Source organism: Platalea leucorodia (assembly GCF_965183815.1).
Source record: "Platalea leucorodia genome assembly, chromosome: 3".
NCBI lineage: Eukaryota > Metazoa > Chordata > Aves > Pelecaniformes > Threskiornithidae > Platalea > Platalea leucorodia.
In genome coordinates, this window is record NC_138825.1 from 128,302,003 (window position 1) to 128,316,960 (window position 14,958).

At 55.7% G+C, this 14,958-nt stretch overlaps 1 protein-coding gene across 1 annotated transcript; it reads right to left on the reverse strand.

The window, feature by feature from the left end:
* Nucleotides 1–1,390: 1,390 nt before the first annotated feature.
* Nucleotides 1,391–14,066, reverse strand: FNDC4 (fibronectin type III domain containing 4; the record flags this gene model as incomplete). The annotated part of the gene is made up of 6 exons (XM_082305747.1): nt 1,391–3,129; nt 5,239–5,372; nt 6,683–6,772; nt 7,691–7,895; nt 8,420–8,535; nt 13,994–14,066. The coding sequence occupies 6 exons, from the start codon at nt 14,064–14,066 to the stop codon at nt 3,094–3,096; spliced, it is 654 nt and encodes a 217-aa protein (XP_082161873.1). The 3' UTR covers nt 1,391–3,093.
* Nucleotides 14,067–14,958: the final 892 nt, after the last annotated feature.

Genomic DNA, 14,958 nt, shown 5'->3' on the forward strand with positions numbered 1-14,958 from the left:
CCTGGCTTTAACCAGCTGTTGCTGCAGTGAGTGAACTGCTTTCCTGCCCCCATCTCAGCCTTGTGTGTGTGAGAGCCTTTGCCAAGTCTGTTCTGTTTTAGCGATGTACAAGCTAGCAATGGGTTTGCTGTCAGCCACACATGTGCTAACACTGGCCAACATCTCTTAAATTGGTGTGCCAGAATTGCTCTGCATGAGCCACATAGCCCTTTCCTTGTGCCACTGTGGTGCTGATGCTGCAGGGTGGGTGGCGGTGTGTGTCTGCATGTGCATGCATGTCCTGTTCTGCCCTGGCACTGTATTTGCACTGTCCCATGCTGGTGCTGCCAGACTCATTTGCGGGGTGTGTGCTTGTACATGTCTCAGAAAATACATTTGTCCAACATTGCTGCTGCCTCTCCTGTGCAGCGCTCATCTCCGCAGCTCCCTGCCTTCCTTCACTGCCATGGTCTGAGAAAGGAGTGGTGGTTTGGTTTTCTGTTTTTTTTGGGGGGGGGGGCTTTTTTGGGGAGGTCGTGGGGGGGTGGGGTGTCATCTTTTGCCTCAACACCACACCTTGATTTTACATTTAATATGACAGACTTTTGTGCTCCTTTTTTATTTGGCCACAATCACTGCATTTTGACTTTTTTTTGGTGCCTTCCCCAGCTCCTCAACTCTGCTACACAGTCATGCTCCTTTGTTTCTTTGTGTGCACTTCTGGTCTTGCTAAAGAACTCATGATAGTAGGCATGTGTCTGCTCTGACCCTCCAGGATAGCACCTTTAAACATTTTCTGGGGCACCAGAGCATTTTAAAAAACTCTTTTATTTCCCTGACAGCCCTAGTTTTTTTTAATGTAACTCCCTGAAAAACAAAAGTTAGCTGGCAAAACAAGGTGGTTTGTCTCTCTGGAGCTATGGCCATGCTCCCTCCAGCCCAAGTTACAGCACAGCAGCACTTGCACTCCACCACCGTGGTGCTTTTGCTCCTCAGGTACCTCTCCTCACTTGACCAGGGAGCAGTGCAGCCCCCTCCAGCCAGCAGCCTGTGGAGGTCTCATCCTCCTTCCTGGCCCTGCTGCCAGGATGTCTCTACAGCCTGTTTTGTTTGTGCAGAGAAAGCAGCCGTGATGCCATCCTCAGTGGGACAGGCTGTAACTGCAGCTTGTCCAGCAGCATGACATGGCCCAGCATACAGCACTGGCACTCCCTCGAGGGCCAGAGAAGTGTGCAAGACAACTTTAGAGGCCCTGCAGCTCTTGTACAGCATGCAAGAACAGGTCTCCTTTTAAAGGCCATACACACATGTTCAAGAAGTGCTGGTACACATATGCGTGCACGCATGCACACACACACACAGACTTGCAACTCTGCAGGGACAACACTGCCTTTGAGCCAGGATGCTTTTATTGAAAAGACTCTGCCACAGGGAGTCACTTATCCTGTCCCTTCACCACCTAGTCCTGCAGCAGGAGCTGAGCAGCACCTGGAAGGAAGAGTCCTGAAAGTGCTTTACTGGGAGGTTTATTTCTGGAAGACGCTGGATCCGGTGATGCTTGAGTCCAGGGCTGCAGAGCCAGTACCCCACCTCAGTGACAGGCCGCAGAGCAGAGCAGAGAGGGAGAGCAGCAGCCAGGGCACCAGCTGCCATCTCTGCAGCAGAGAGCCCCCCTCATATCACCTTCTTCCCTCCTACTGCCGGCAAGAGGGCATGCCTGGGCCCAGCCTCAGTGTTGGACACAGAGCAGTGCAGATACCCAGTGAGAGACTTCTGCCTGCAGGCTCTGGGAAGCAAATGAGCACAGTCTGGACATCACCTCCTCACCAGCTCCAGGGTGGTCGATGGCTCACGTTGTCCTTGCACAAGCAGGTAGACTGGGCAGATAACAGCGAGCCAGCAGTCCACCAGCTCTGGGCATTCAGGAACAGCCCTTTCCAACAGGTCTGTGTCACATCAGCCAATCTGGTGCAGGCCATGGAACCAGCTCCAGAAGCGGAAACATCAGCAGTGACCATACCCCCCCTCACAAGACAGAAGAAGCCAGGAGCAGGACGTGATGCTGTTGAAGCTAGGCTTGACTCCAGAGTGGTGATCTCTGCAGCACGCGTCCTGCCGAGCCTGCTGAGACCTTGCTGGGCCTCACCAGGCCCTCCCCCAGGCAGCGCAGGCATAGCACTGCTCACAGGGTGATCAGCAGCTCCCCCACAAACAGCTTGAATGTGTCAGGACTGAGCCCTACTAGGGAAATGGCAAAGCCACAGCCATGCCCTGGCACTGCCTGCTCCCATAGCTCTGTGGGGCTCACACTACCCCACAGAACAATTTCCACCAGCACTACCTGCCCTGGCTGCATGCTCTGCAGGCTGGCCAGCCACTGTGGCAGCACTAGCTCCTCATGCTCATTTGTGTCTTTGTCCCCTGTAGCAGGGAGAGGCCTTGAAGCCTCTGCATGGCAATGACGGGGTGCAGTGGAGCCCTGTTCTCCAGCAGGGATCCACTCTCCAGATGTGCTTGCTGGGCCCAGCCCCACAGACAAACCCTCCTGCCACCTGGCTATGCCTTCCCTGGCAGCGCTGGGGCGAATGCCTGCACTGCCCCATCCCCTCAGTCTCAGGGCCAAAAGGGGAGCAGCTCCTGCCCTCTGCAGGCAGCCCTCCGAGCCCAGACACAGTGGCTGAGAGCAAGGTCTGCTCCAGGCTGCCTGCCGGACAGGCGTCTGGTGCCACATAGTTGCACCCAGGCCTTTGGCCAAGCCAGTGTGCAGGTACATTGCCTCCCCTCAAGCCAGTGCACCAGCCCCTCTGCTCCCCTAGGCTTGCCCCCCTGGGCTGGTGGTGTGGCTCCCCCCACCCTTTCTCAGCTCTGTGCTCCGCAGTGGCAGGGGAGCGAGGCCAGGCATGCGGGATGGGCAGGGCCGTGCACTGCATGCACGGCTGGGAGCCGGCTCCATGCACATCCCTGGACAGGTGCCCTCGGGAAAGCGTAAGTTCTGATACATGGATCTTCGCATGCAGAGTTCCAGGCTGGGCGCCTGGTGCTGCCTCTTCTTCCAAGGCCTGCTTTGGCTCTGGCAGGACGCCCAGGACCCCAGACGCAGAGCTGGTGCTGCATTTACACCTCAATTATATTGACTGAGGGAGACGTCTTCTATGAGAGAAAAATCTGCTTTAAGGCCTTGCTTTGCTAAGCCCCTGGGATGCAGATCCCACGGCAGAGCACCCAACCTCCCACGGCAGACACTAAGACCAGCAGACCTCCTCTGCAAAGGGGCTGCCAGCTGCAGCTGAGCCCTCTGCCCTTGAGCTGAGGTGTGGGTGAGCTGCAGCAGAGACTTAGCCTCAGCATTTCCCTCAGGAGACCAAGGGAGCTAACCCTGAAATGCCAGCCTTTTGCACTGATGTGCTCTCCTGGCAGAAAGGTTCAGGTAGCTCAGCTGCATCACCTGGTGCCTCCCTCCAGGTGTCTCTTCAACCACACACTTGCCTCCCTAGGAAGCCTTTCTGCTCACTGCTGTGCCCCAGTATGCCTGGGTGAACCAGCCCCGCCCCTGCCCTACACTCTTCAGCCTCCAGGACTTGCAGATGTCTGGTGACTTCTATCTGGTCCCTAGTGGTAGCCACACTACACCTGATGCTGTTGGACAGAAGGTAGTTGCAGGGTCAAAGCAGAAAAGGTAAGTGAGGGGGTAGGAGGACATCTGCCATGGGGCAGACAATCCACAAAGCATGGGATCACCGGCATGGAGGGACAGATGAGGCCTGTTGAGTGCCAGGCATGTCTCGCCGCCATGCCCCTCATGACAGCTCTGGAGTGTGCCAAGGGAACTAAAGGCTGCAGGTGGCAAGGTGGATTTTCTCAAAAACTGTTGCAAGCATGAGCAGGCACTTTCCTTTACACTAAAAGAAATGTGCTTATTGAAGAGCACAGCAGATCTATGAATTCAGAGAAGGTGCTGGGAAGGGAAAGGGTCCTGGTTGCTGCACATAGGTTTTGTAGCTCAGCCCTTTCATGCTGAAGCAGGGTGCAGAAGGCACACTCTTTGTAACAGGGCTCAGATCAAGAGCTGCACCATTGTCTGCTACTTTACAGCAGCTTGGCCCTGAATCCAGGAGGGGAAGTGAATGCAGAGTTTTTTTCTTTCCTATACCTTGTTCCCAGCTTTGTAATGAAGGACTGCAAGAATAAACTTAGAATCACAGAATCATAGAATGTCCTGAGTTGGAACAGACCCACAAGGATCATCGAGTCCAACTTGCAATGTTGTCACCTGCAAGGATGGCAAGAGTATGGTGAATGCAAAAAGACAAACTGAGGTGCATCAGCCCTGTACAGGTGCACTTTGCAAGCATCAGGAATAGGCCTTTGCACCTGCCTTTGCAGCCCTATATGAGCAGGATCAGTTTGGAGCAGGGATCCAAGAGGAGGGATATTTTTGGCAAGGAGTAATCAGGAAGCTGGAAAATCTGGAGGAGGAGAACTGGGGCCTTGAAGTCCAAACAGGAAGTTTCTGCTCCCGACATCCACTGGAAACCAAGATGTGGAAGCAGAGGGGCAGTTAGGCAACACAGCAAGTAGAGTTCCCACAATCTATAGAGGAGGCAGGTGAGATACAAGGGAAAACCTAAGGCAAGGTCAGAGCATGTGCATCAGGGTTATAAATCACCGTCTTTGTCAAGTAACAGGGAGAAGTGTCAGGTGCTGAGGGAAGAGCCAGATGAAAATACTGCTCCCTCCCCATCCATAGCCCAGCACAGTACCTCCATTAGGGTGGGAAAGGGGCTCTAGGGTCCTTTCCATGAACTATTTCTGTGGTGATGGCCTGGAGCAGGCTCCAGTGAAGGCAGAAAGCGAGCAGTGACAGACCAGTGCAGGAACCATAACAGCTGCCCAGCTTGGCTGCCTCCTGCCTGAGCAGACAGGAGCTAGACCTGTCTATGGGATGCAGAAGAGGTGCAGCCTCAGAGGGCCATGGTGAATGGGCTGTTACAGTGAGAGGACAGGTACCACCCTGCAATGTGGGAGCCATCCCAGCTGATATATCCTGCTGTCTCTTCCAATGTTTCTCCTACAATCACCCATGGGGCACACACATTGCCCCAGAGAGACCAGGGCTCACTGAACCCTAAAACCCCTCAGTTTTCAGGGTGAGAGCATGACCTGGGGTGTTTCTGTTTCTGGAGAGAGTCAGAACCTGTCCAGGCAGCAAGCCACAGCAGATGTCATATGCCATCCCTCCTGCCAGCCCTCCCCACTCACCTTGCTCCGCAGCAGCCCTCCACTCGGTCGCTCTGGCGTGCTGTGCTCCGAGGATGGCTTTGTCTTTTCCTTGTTGTTGTTGGAGTCGTTGTCCTTGATGATGTCATACTGTCTGCAGAAGAGGGCAATCACCGCTGCCGAAAGACAGGGGATGAAGGACTCCCTCACACTGGCTGCCCCCTGCCTCCCCTCCCCACAGCATCCCAGCTGGAGAGCAGTCAGGCGCAGGGCACCCTGGTGTTCTGGTCACCCACACCCTCCACCTGTGTCAGCCTGGACCACTCCAGGCACCTCTGCATGTGTGGCCAGGCCATTCTCCTTGGGCAAGGCATGGATGCGGCTAAAGCCATCAGGGCACATGTGAGGTCCTCGGTGCCTACAGCTCAGGGCTCTGAGGCAAAAGGCAGATGTTGAGGCACTAGGAGAGGGACAGCCCTTGAGGTCAGTGAGCAGCTGAGTGGGTTTCTGAGTGCCTCCAGCAAGGCACTAAAGCTACTGGTCCAGTGCTGGCAACCCTCACAAAAGCCAGCCCTTGGCTTTGTCCTGTCTTGCAAACTGACTGGGGTCAGTCACTCTGTCATGGTTTTACAGCACCCATCTCATGCAGTACATGTCCCACACCTTGGGACCCTTGATGGCAGACTCTGGGGCAATGCTTTGAACTGTGATCATTAGATGTGTTGGACCCATTCAAACCACAGTGCATTATTACAGCCACCTGCAGACTGGACCTGATTTCTCCCTGTTGGCACTCTGACACACCAACCTGCACGAGATGTAAGCTAGCAGCAGCCATCTTGTATTTTCTTCCAGTGTACTAGAAAAGTGTTCAAGGCCAGGACAAGCAGAGATTCCTGCAAGATGCCACTAGAAAATCCACATTTACTGGGAAGAGAGTAGGGGACTTCCCATTCACAGCAGCTGCAGGTGACCAGTCAGGAGCTGACTTTTATCTCCTAGGCTTCCTTGCTCCCACGGCAACCTGCTATTTGCTAGAGTACTGGCTTTAATCAGGTGCTGTACAGAAGCAAATCATCCATGTTACACTTTTAGCAGGTTGATGCACAGCCACTACCAGCCAGTGCAGCAATGTTGTCAGATGTCAGACGAGCTAGCTAAGGCCCAAGTTACATGATAGTTAATGTCAGCTGGGATGCTCCCACCCTGTAATTCTGTATTGCTTGGGTCCCACACTGTCTCCTGCTCTTCCAGCACAGCAGTCAGGCCTGCCAGCCCACAAACTCCAGGCCATCACTGCTGAGCAGTGGCTGTGGTTGCTCCTTTTACCCCACTGGTTTGAGCTCCTACAGACTCAATGGACTTACTGGAAAGGATACCAGACCTATAGCAATATGCCTCTGCACTCTCTTGAGCCCCATCCTCTTTGTGGACCCTGGACTGCACCTCTGCCCCAGCCTGCCGGAACATTGCTTGTGGCACTCACCTGCCCACATGAGCAGCACAGCCACGATGATGATAATCTCGCCTGTCTGCAGCTGCCTGTCTTTGTCCAGCCCTTCCATGGTGATGTCACCTGCAGCGAAGAGAACCCAGGCAGGGCTGGCAGCAGACACCCTCCCACCAGAACCTACTTCAGGACCAGCAACACTCAATGATCTGAGAAGGAGCTCCAGAGGATAGACACCCACCTCCCCCAAACAAGTACGGGTGTGGGATGACATCTTGGCTGGGGAGAGGACATGCAGCCTGTGGCTTTCCTGTGTCAGATAAACCATCCTCGCTACCAAAGGCAGTCAGGGATCCTAACAGCTTGTTTGGGTTCAAGTAGGGATTGCACAATGCATGGGAGGTTACTCCCCATGTAGGGACCCGGGCAGGTTAGGAAGGCCCCGAGTTGAACACAAAAGTTCTGAGGAAAGTAAGCCATCTGCTTGCCCTATTATACTCTTCTCAAGTCCCCCTCTTATGGCTAGTGCTGGAGACAGACTCCCATGACCAGTGGATCCCCTCTGGGCATCATCTCTCTTGGATTCTTGGATCATCTCTCATGGACCAGCATGTAGGCAACCCCAAGGCAAGAAGGCACAACATGGATATGAGTAGGAAAGGAGACTGTGGGGCTCTGTCATTTGTCCTTTGGTAGCTTGCAGGCTGGGAGATCTGAGAGCCTGTTCAATATTTGCTTCCTATGGCAGCAGCTGAGCAGGCCACAGCAGTTGTCCCGGCCACAGCCTGCTTAGCTGAATAGGGTGCCAAGACCTGGGATACGAGGGCTGTAAACCAGGACTTGGGGACATTATCATGGCCATTGTGGACACAACAGCAGCCTGTACAACCCTGCTACCCGTTATGACCCTGTGTGTCCCAAACAGCATGCTGCTCAGGGCAGCACCTTCCTCGCTGACTGCTGGATCCCTGCCCATGTGCTGTGGAGACCTTCAGGTGTGGCCCCACCAGCGGCACCCAGGCAAGCTGGAAGGAGCTGCCTCACCTTGGTTGGAGCTGTTGGAAGGGAGGCGGTCGGTCTCCTTCAGGGTCCGGAAGTGGACACGCTTACTGGCCTGGCTTTCCCCATACAGGCCGATGCTCTGCACCTGAATGATGTAATCAGCATCCTCCGCCAAGTCCCACAGCACGCAGGCCCGGTTGGTGGTGTTCACCTCCCGGATGAAGCGCTGCATCTGTCCATCTTGCCGCTGCCAGAGTGAAGAGCTGTCATCCCCAGGAGGCTGTTCCCAGCTGCACCAGGCACAGGCCCCTGTCTGCAGGGCTGTGCCGGGCACACTGCCCTTATTCCTCCCTTCCCGGGCAATCATCCACCCCTGGGGTGGGCCAGGCTGGCCAGCACTTTGCTATGCAGCATCCCTGTGTGGCCTGAGAGCCAGGCACCTCCCTGAAGAAGCCACCATTGTCTGGGGCTGTGGAGGTGAAGCAAGGCAAGCAAAGAAGAGTTATGTCATGGCTGAAGCACCATCCTTATCCAGAGAAATCGCAGGGAAGCCACTGGAGGGACAGCTACCCCCAGCGCAGCCCATGGTCTGCTGCCTCCCACCAGGATGGATGGCTCAGACAGGGTGCCCTGGCAAGGGCTGCTCAACAGCAGAGGTGTCCTCAGGCAGGTGCCAGAGGAGCTCCAAACTGCAGCAAAAGGGCTGGCATAGGAGCATGCTGGTAATCAGTGAGAGGGGTCCCCAGCCCCCTGGGGACAGAATCTTGATACCTGCTGTAAGATGGCATAGCCGATGACCACATCTCCTTCTGGGACGTCCCAGGAGACTGTGGCAGAGTTTGCCTTCAGCTGCGTCACAGTCACGTTGACAGGGGATGGTGGCCTGTCTGGGTGAGCCAGGGAAAGGCACAGGAAAGAGGCAAAAGAAGATGTCTCAGAACAGGCACTCGTCCCTGCACACCGCCATGGGGGGCCTCTCCAACATCTGCCTGTGGCAGTACACTGGCCAGGGCTACAGGGAGCAGCTTCTCCGGTGAATCTGTCCCCAGGAGAGGAGCGGCACAGCAGGTGCACAAGGCTGAGCCCCTGCCAGCAGCAACACATGCACAGCACGGTGCTTACTGGGCTAGTGAGCAGCTGACCTCTGGGGGGAGGGAGGTGTGCAGGCACAGAGCTACTCCCTGCCTGTGCAGCTACCCCTCTGTGGCACCCGCTGGCTTTGCCAGTTTTCGTTCACTGGCCAGGACTTCTCCCTGCCTGGCTGTTGGTGAGGAATGTGCTCACTGCACACCTCACCCTCTGCAGTGTCCTACAGTGGGGAAGGAGAACAAGCTCACGAGGCATCTGACTGGCTCTTCTCTAAAGGGCTTGCTTGCAGTGGCAGACATAGCCCATTGCTCATAATATGTGTTCCACGTAAAAGGGAGTAGCAGTGCTGACCGTGTGCCCAGGCTGCCAGACCCAGCTAAAGACATGAAGGGCCCCCAGTGGGCTCCTTCCACCTTGAAGATATTGAAATGGGAAATGCATGAAGGCCTGTCCTGAGCAAAAAAGAATTACAGAGTTTAAGAGACTGTCATGGCATTTTAACCAGTCCCTGCAGCTCAAAATCACATGAAAAGTCCCTGCAGCCTATCTCAGAGCACTGCAGAGACCCTGCTATCAGAGCGGAGAACGACATTCACATCAGCTCTTCACGAGGGCATCTGCTTGCAGATCTGAGGTACCTTCACTGCTGCTCAGATGTTCATCTGTTGGAAAGTTCAATTCATTCAGCTCCAGCACTAGCAGAAGCAGGGCTGCCTGGCATGACATGCTCCTGCTCAGCCTGGGCACAGAGTAGATTCTTGGCAGGGAAGTCCCGTGTTTCTGTAGGGTCCAAAAAGTCCAAACAAATCCTACATTAATGCAATTCTTCAGCCAAGACTGTGATGGTAAAATCAGGCTCCTCTAAGCTCTGGGGCTGCCCCGTGGATGTGCACATCACAAATGCCTGGCACACCACCCAGAACTGCGTAGGAAGCAGCCCAGACACAGTATTTATATATCAACTGTGACAGAAAAATGGGGCAGCTTGGAATAAACACACTATGCAATTCAATCTGGCCATCTCATCTGCCTGGCATTACTCCCTGCTCTAGAGTGCGGAGGAAAGCCCAATGCAGAAGGCAGAGCTGACTTTCCTAGCAGTGCCATGCTATCGGCTGCAAAGCTGGCAGCAACACTCAGCTGTTGCTATCCTTTGGAAAGCTGGCCTGATTGACTCATGGTCTGCACCATCACTATTTTGAGATTTCACAACACTAGGAGTATGGCAGGGTCCTACACAGGTACACAGACCTGCACACAAAGCCAAATTTTGCCTGGAAGTTAGACACAGGAGCGCATGAAGAAAGACACTGAGGCTGCTGTTTGTGTGTCCTCTCCACCTGTAAACAAGACAGCATCGTTCTACAAGCTGCTTGCGTAGCAAAAGTTCAATGCTGTGATTTATATATATAGAAAAAGAGCCCCAGAGGGCACCTGAGAACAAGAAAAAAGACAGCCATCGACACCACCAACAACCACAGTCAGAGTGACAAGGAAAGGTCATTTCTGCAGGTCAGCTATTTAAATGCATTCATTCACATTTGAATATACCCAGCTCCATGACAGATCTAACCAGCAAAAGGCTGTGATTCCCACTCTGAGAAATGTAGATTTGTGGTCAGCCACGGGTGATTAAGACAGATAGGAGGGTCACCCACAGAGCCCAGAAAACATGTTCTCAGAGAGACACTGGGGCTGAGTGCATCCCCAACAGAAGCCTGCCGCATCACCAGGACACAGAGTCATTGGAGACAACACGAACAAGGACATCACAGGACGCTGCGCCCTCTCTTCCAGAACAGGAGGCTGGAAAACTGGAAAGGATTCAAAGATACACTCAAATATCCTTTATCCCATAAAGAGTGTGTCTCCTTAGAGTTTTGCCAGTGGGACTCTGGTTCATCAGCCGAACCTGTGAGAGGGAGTCTCTGAGCCATGTCCTTATCTGCACATCCTGGTCTCCCACAAGCCAACAGCAAAACAGGCTGGATAAAGCTGCACTCCCCAGACCTGGCCACTGACGGGGGCATGTGTATTCTGTGCACACAGGAACTGAGCTCCCCACAGATGTAGCCTGGTTTTCTGCTCCAGCCATGGCCAGTGTGCAAGTCAGTTGCACAACTAACAGCTGAGCTGTAGACAGCACCCTGTCATCTAGCAAATAACCACTCCCTTGCACTGTCCCAGCCAGAAGAATTTCAAAGTGTGTGTGTTGGGAGGGCTGCAATGTTTCTGCTAGCCTCCAGGCGTAAGAAGAACAGTTGTTCAAGGCTACCGCTATGCTAGCAAGTGTAATGAGGTCAGGAACAGCCCAGAAATCCAGTGGTGGAGACTGGTCCCAGGAACTGCTTTGGTCTGAACCAGCCAGCATGTGCCCAAACCACTCTTGGGCATGGCTCAGGAGTTAGCACAAGCCATGAACCATTCCTAGTAGGTAGCATTGATGTGCTCCCCTCTTATGGAACTCATGAGCTTAGTGCTATGGATGTGACCAGACCCTGCCAGCTGGCCTCAGGACAAGAATAGGACCTGGTGCTTCACAGGATACATCTACAGTAATAAATTACGTAGCTTTTTATATCTAACAGAATGAGAAGAGGTCTGAACATGCCCAAAGTGGGCAGTGGGACTTCCCAACCTTTAAGTGTATGTGAGGAAATTAAAGGCAGGGTCTGACATCTCTGTGATGCAAAAGTCTGTGGATGGAGCTTGTAACAGGCTCCCTGCTCTGTGCAAGAATTTTCTAGGCTTCTGCAGGGATCCCAGCCTGGCACAGCCCAGGTTTTTGGGCAAGGGATGCTGAGACATGGCCCTGGGGCTGAGTCTCTATGATCCTCTAAGAACTCTGAGTTCTCTATGATTTGAGAACAAGGGCACTGCACTGATCCACAGGCCATGCTGCTGGGTCCACATGGGGCTGACAGTATTGTTTGAACTGTACTTAGCCAGAGCTTGCACAGGCCATGTGTAGGGACCTTCACTTACTGGCAGCAGAAGGGCATCCCGGGGGGATACCACACTGGTATCAAACTGCAAAGACAGTACACTCAAAGCCAGCATGATCTGCTATTACACCCAGAGCCAATCCCCAAATGTCCCAAATACAGAGAGGGGAGAGCAAGAGCACATGGGAGCACAGCGGAGCCACAGCATGCATGGCTAGTCAGTGCTTCAGACCTCATGCATCGTAAACACACTTTGTGCAGGCTCCAAGCAAGCAGACGTGAACCTGTGTGACAGCAAGACCTGAAGGTGTCCACGCTGCAGTTCTTCATTGGAAAAATTAGTGTCCCTTGGTCAGTTTGCAGTTCAGCAAACTCCAGAAAAGACATTTCTGAGCACACGGGATTTGCACGCCCAGCAGGAAGAGACAGGACAAGAAATTTCTGAAGTCGAAACTAGAGAAGTTCACCCTAGAAACACGAGGCAATGTTTAATCCCAAGGATATGCAAGATGACACCTCACTGAAAGTTGTTATAAGAACTCCAAAGGACAGCTCACACCATAGAAAGCTTTGTCTATGATCCCCACATTAAGCCTAACGTTCTCCAGCCTGCTCTGCAGCTGAGGTCAGAGCAGTTTCATGCCAGAGCTGTTGCCATAAAAATCTGTGAGTGCAAGGGCTCGAAAAAATGCACTCTCTGAAGCCAACTATTAAAAACATTCCTGTAAAGCCAAGATGCTCCAACACCCTGCTGGGCTCTCTGGGAAAAGCATGCCACAGTTAAGCCCTGCCCAATGCATTAATCGCTAATGAGTCTGCATCATTTATAAGTTATCCAGCTTCACTTTTGATTAAAGCCATATTAAGAAATGGGCACCACCACAGAAAGAGCAATCACTTACTTAAGGCTTGGCGCACCCTTCTGTCCTGTCAGCACAGCAGTGCATTCCTTTCAGGCCTGCTGAAGAGGTGGGAAGAGTTGGTCCTGTGTGCTGGAGCCAGCAGCACTGCAGCCTGAGGTTGGGCAGCAGGGAGGGCTGACCTGCAGGCAGCTGAGCACTGGACTAGATCTGCCATGCAACATGGCTTTGTAGGTTAGAGAAGGGGCCACACAGATGCCCCTCAAGAGTGATGCTGGCAGATGTGGCGCTGCATAGGGATGGGGCACAGACCCACTGCTGCCCTCCCCATCCTGCTATGACTCTGGAGAGGGGACCTCACATGCCCCTCGGCCTGTGCCCTTGGGACTGCTTCTCAAGGGCACCCAGATGTTTTCCCAACTTATCCCTGCAGTAGGGAGGTAAGCATCAGACTGCACATCTAAAAATAAGTGGCCCCTTTTTAACAACCCTGACTGCACTTCTTCCTGAAACCATCAGGCCCTGGAGTACATATTTTGCAAGGAGACTGAAAACATGGCAGAACATATCAGAGCAACTCTGATACTCACAATTCAATTTAATACATCAGTAAACTGACAAGGGGCAAATAGGCAGCAGAAGGCTGCCACTGCCACAGGGTCATTCAGATGAGTCAGGGGAAGAAAGGACAGAGGTACCCTGGCTGCCAACAGACCTCGGTGTCTTAGCAAACATGAGCCCAGAGAAGGCAAGGCAAGAAGGCACACGGGAATGCCTGTCAGCCAGGGACCAGCTCACAGCCCAGCCTGCAGCACCGAAGCATCCCTGCCCAGGGTCATTAACTCTCTCAGGACTCGCTGCTCACTGGTGAGGGGCAAGGATGGGAAACGGGGAGGCCCTCCTCCGCGGGGGCACAAGGAGAGCCCGCGTTTCCCCACTGCCTCGCCCAGAAGCGGGAGGCTTCGGGAGCCAAAGCCGCAGGCGGCGGCTCCAGCCGCCGCCGGGAGAGCCTGGTGCCCTCTACGGAGAGCAGCACGGCCACACGCTCGCACTCCGTCCCACGGGGAGGGGACGCGACTCGGCCGAAGGCACGGCCGGCTTGGAGGCCACGGCGCCCCGGGGCCGGGCGCATTCCCGGCGGGGTTGCCCGGGGGCCGGAGGGGGCAGGGCCAGGCCCCATGGGGTCGCGGCCAAGGCCATGCGGGGACGGGGGAAGGCCGGCGGGAGGGTCCGGCGAGAGGCCCTAGCCCACAGCAGGGGCCGGGGCGGCGAATCCCCCGAACGGCGCCCGGCATGTCCCCCGCCCGGGGAGAACCAGCCCCGCGCCCCGGCCCGGCCCCGCCGCAGGCGGCAGCGCGGGCGCCCGGGGAGCGGAGCGGCCCGCCGGGCCCCGCGGCAGCGAGCAGGGCGACGCGCGGCGTCCCGTCCCGTCCCGTCCCGGCCGCACTTACTGGCTCGCACGAGGCAGAGGTCGCAGCTGAAGAGTACCAGGACGGGGCTGAGGAACGCCGAGAAGCGGGCCATGGCGGCGGGCCGGCGCAGGGGCGCCCCGTACTGCGGCCCCGGCCCGGGCGGCAGCCCTGCCACCTGCCCGGCTCCCTGCGCCGCGGGACGGAGCGGGGCCGAGCCCCGGCCGCAGCGCGGGGGGGGCGGAACGGCCGCCCGGACCTCCCCCGGCCCGCTCCGCCCAGCGCCGCCCCCCGAGCGGCACCGCAGCGACTCCGGCACCGCAGCGACTCCGGCGCCGCCCCCGAGCCGTACCCCGAAACGGCCGGCACCGCCCCCCGGAACGGCCAGCACCGCCCCCGAGACCCCGCACAGTACCCCCACAATCAGCTGCGCCGTCCCCCGAGCCGTCCCCCCCAAATCACCAGTGCCGCCCCCGGGGACTGCCAGTGCTGCCTCCCCACCCGTGCCGTACCTTCGTAACCACCAGCGCTGCCCCCTGTGCGGCTCCCCAGCAACCGCCAGTGACCCCCGCAGTGCACCCCCAGTGACCACCAGTGCCGACTCTCTCCATGCAGTCTTCCCTCCCGCAGTGTGTTCACGCGTCTTTTGTTACACAACGACCCTCCTCGCTTGCGCTGTCCTGGCGTGGCACTTCCCATGCACCCATGCACTCTTTCACAAGCCCATGGCTCCCGCCCTGCGGGTTTGCACTGAGGCTGCACGGCCCATGGCAGCACAACGCTTTCTTGGTGTCTTGCAGGCACTGGCTGCATGCTCTGTCCTGCTGCGATGGCACTGATGTGTGGAGAGCGGCTGGGCACTGTGAAAAAGGGTGGTGTCAGTCTCCAGGACCCCAGAGGGCTCCTGTGCTGGGTGGGTCTCAGGCTGGTTGTCCACTTGCTGTGCACGCAGCACGAGACTTCATGGGAGCGTGCAGGGCCATCCCATGCAGCCCCTGCCCATGCTG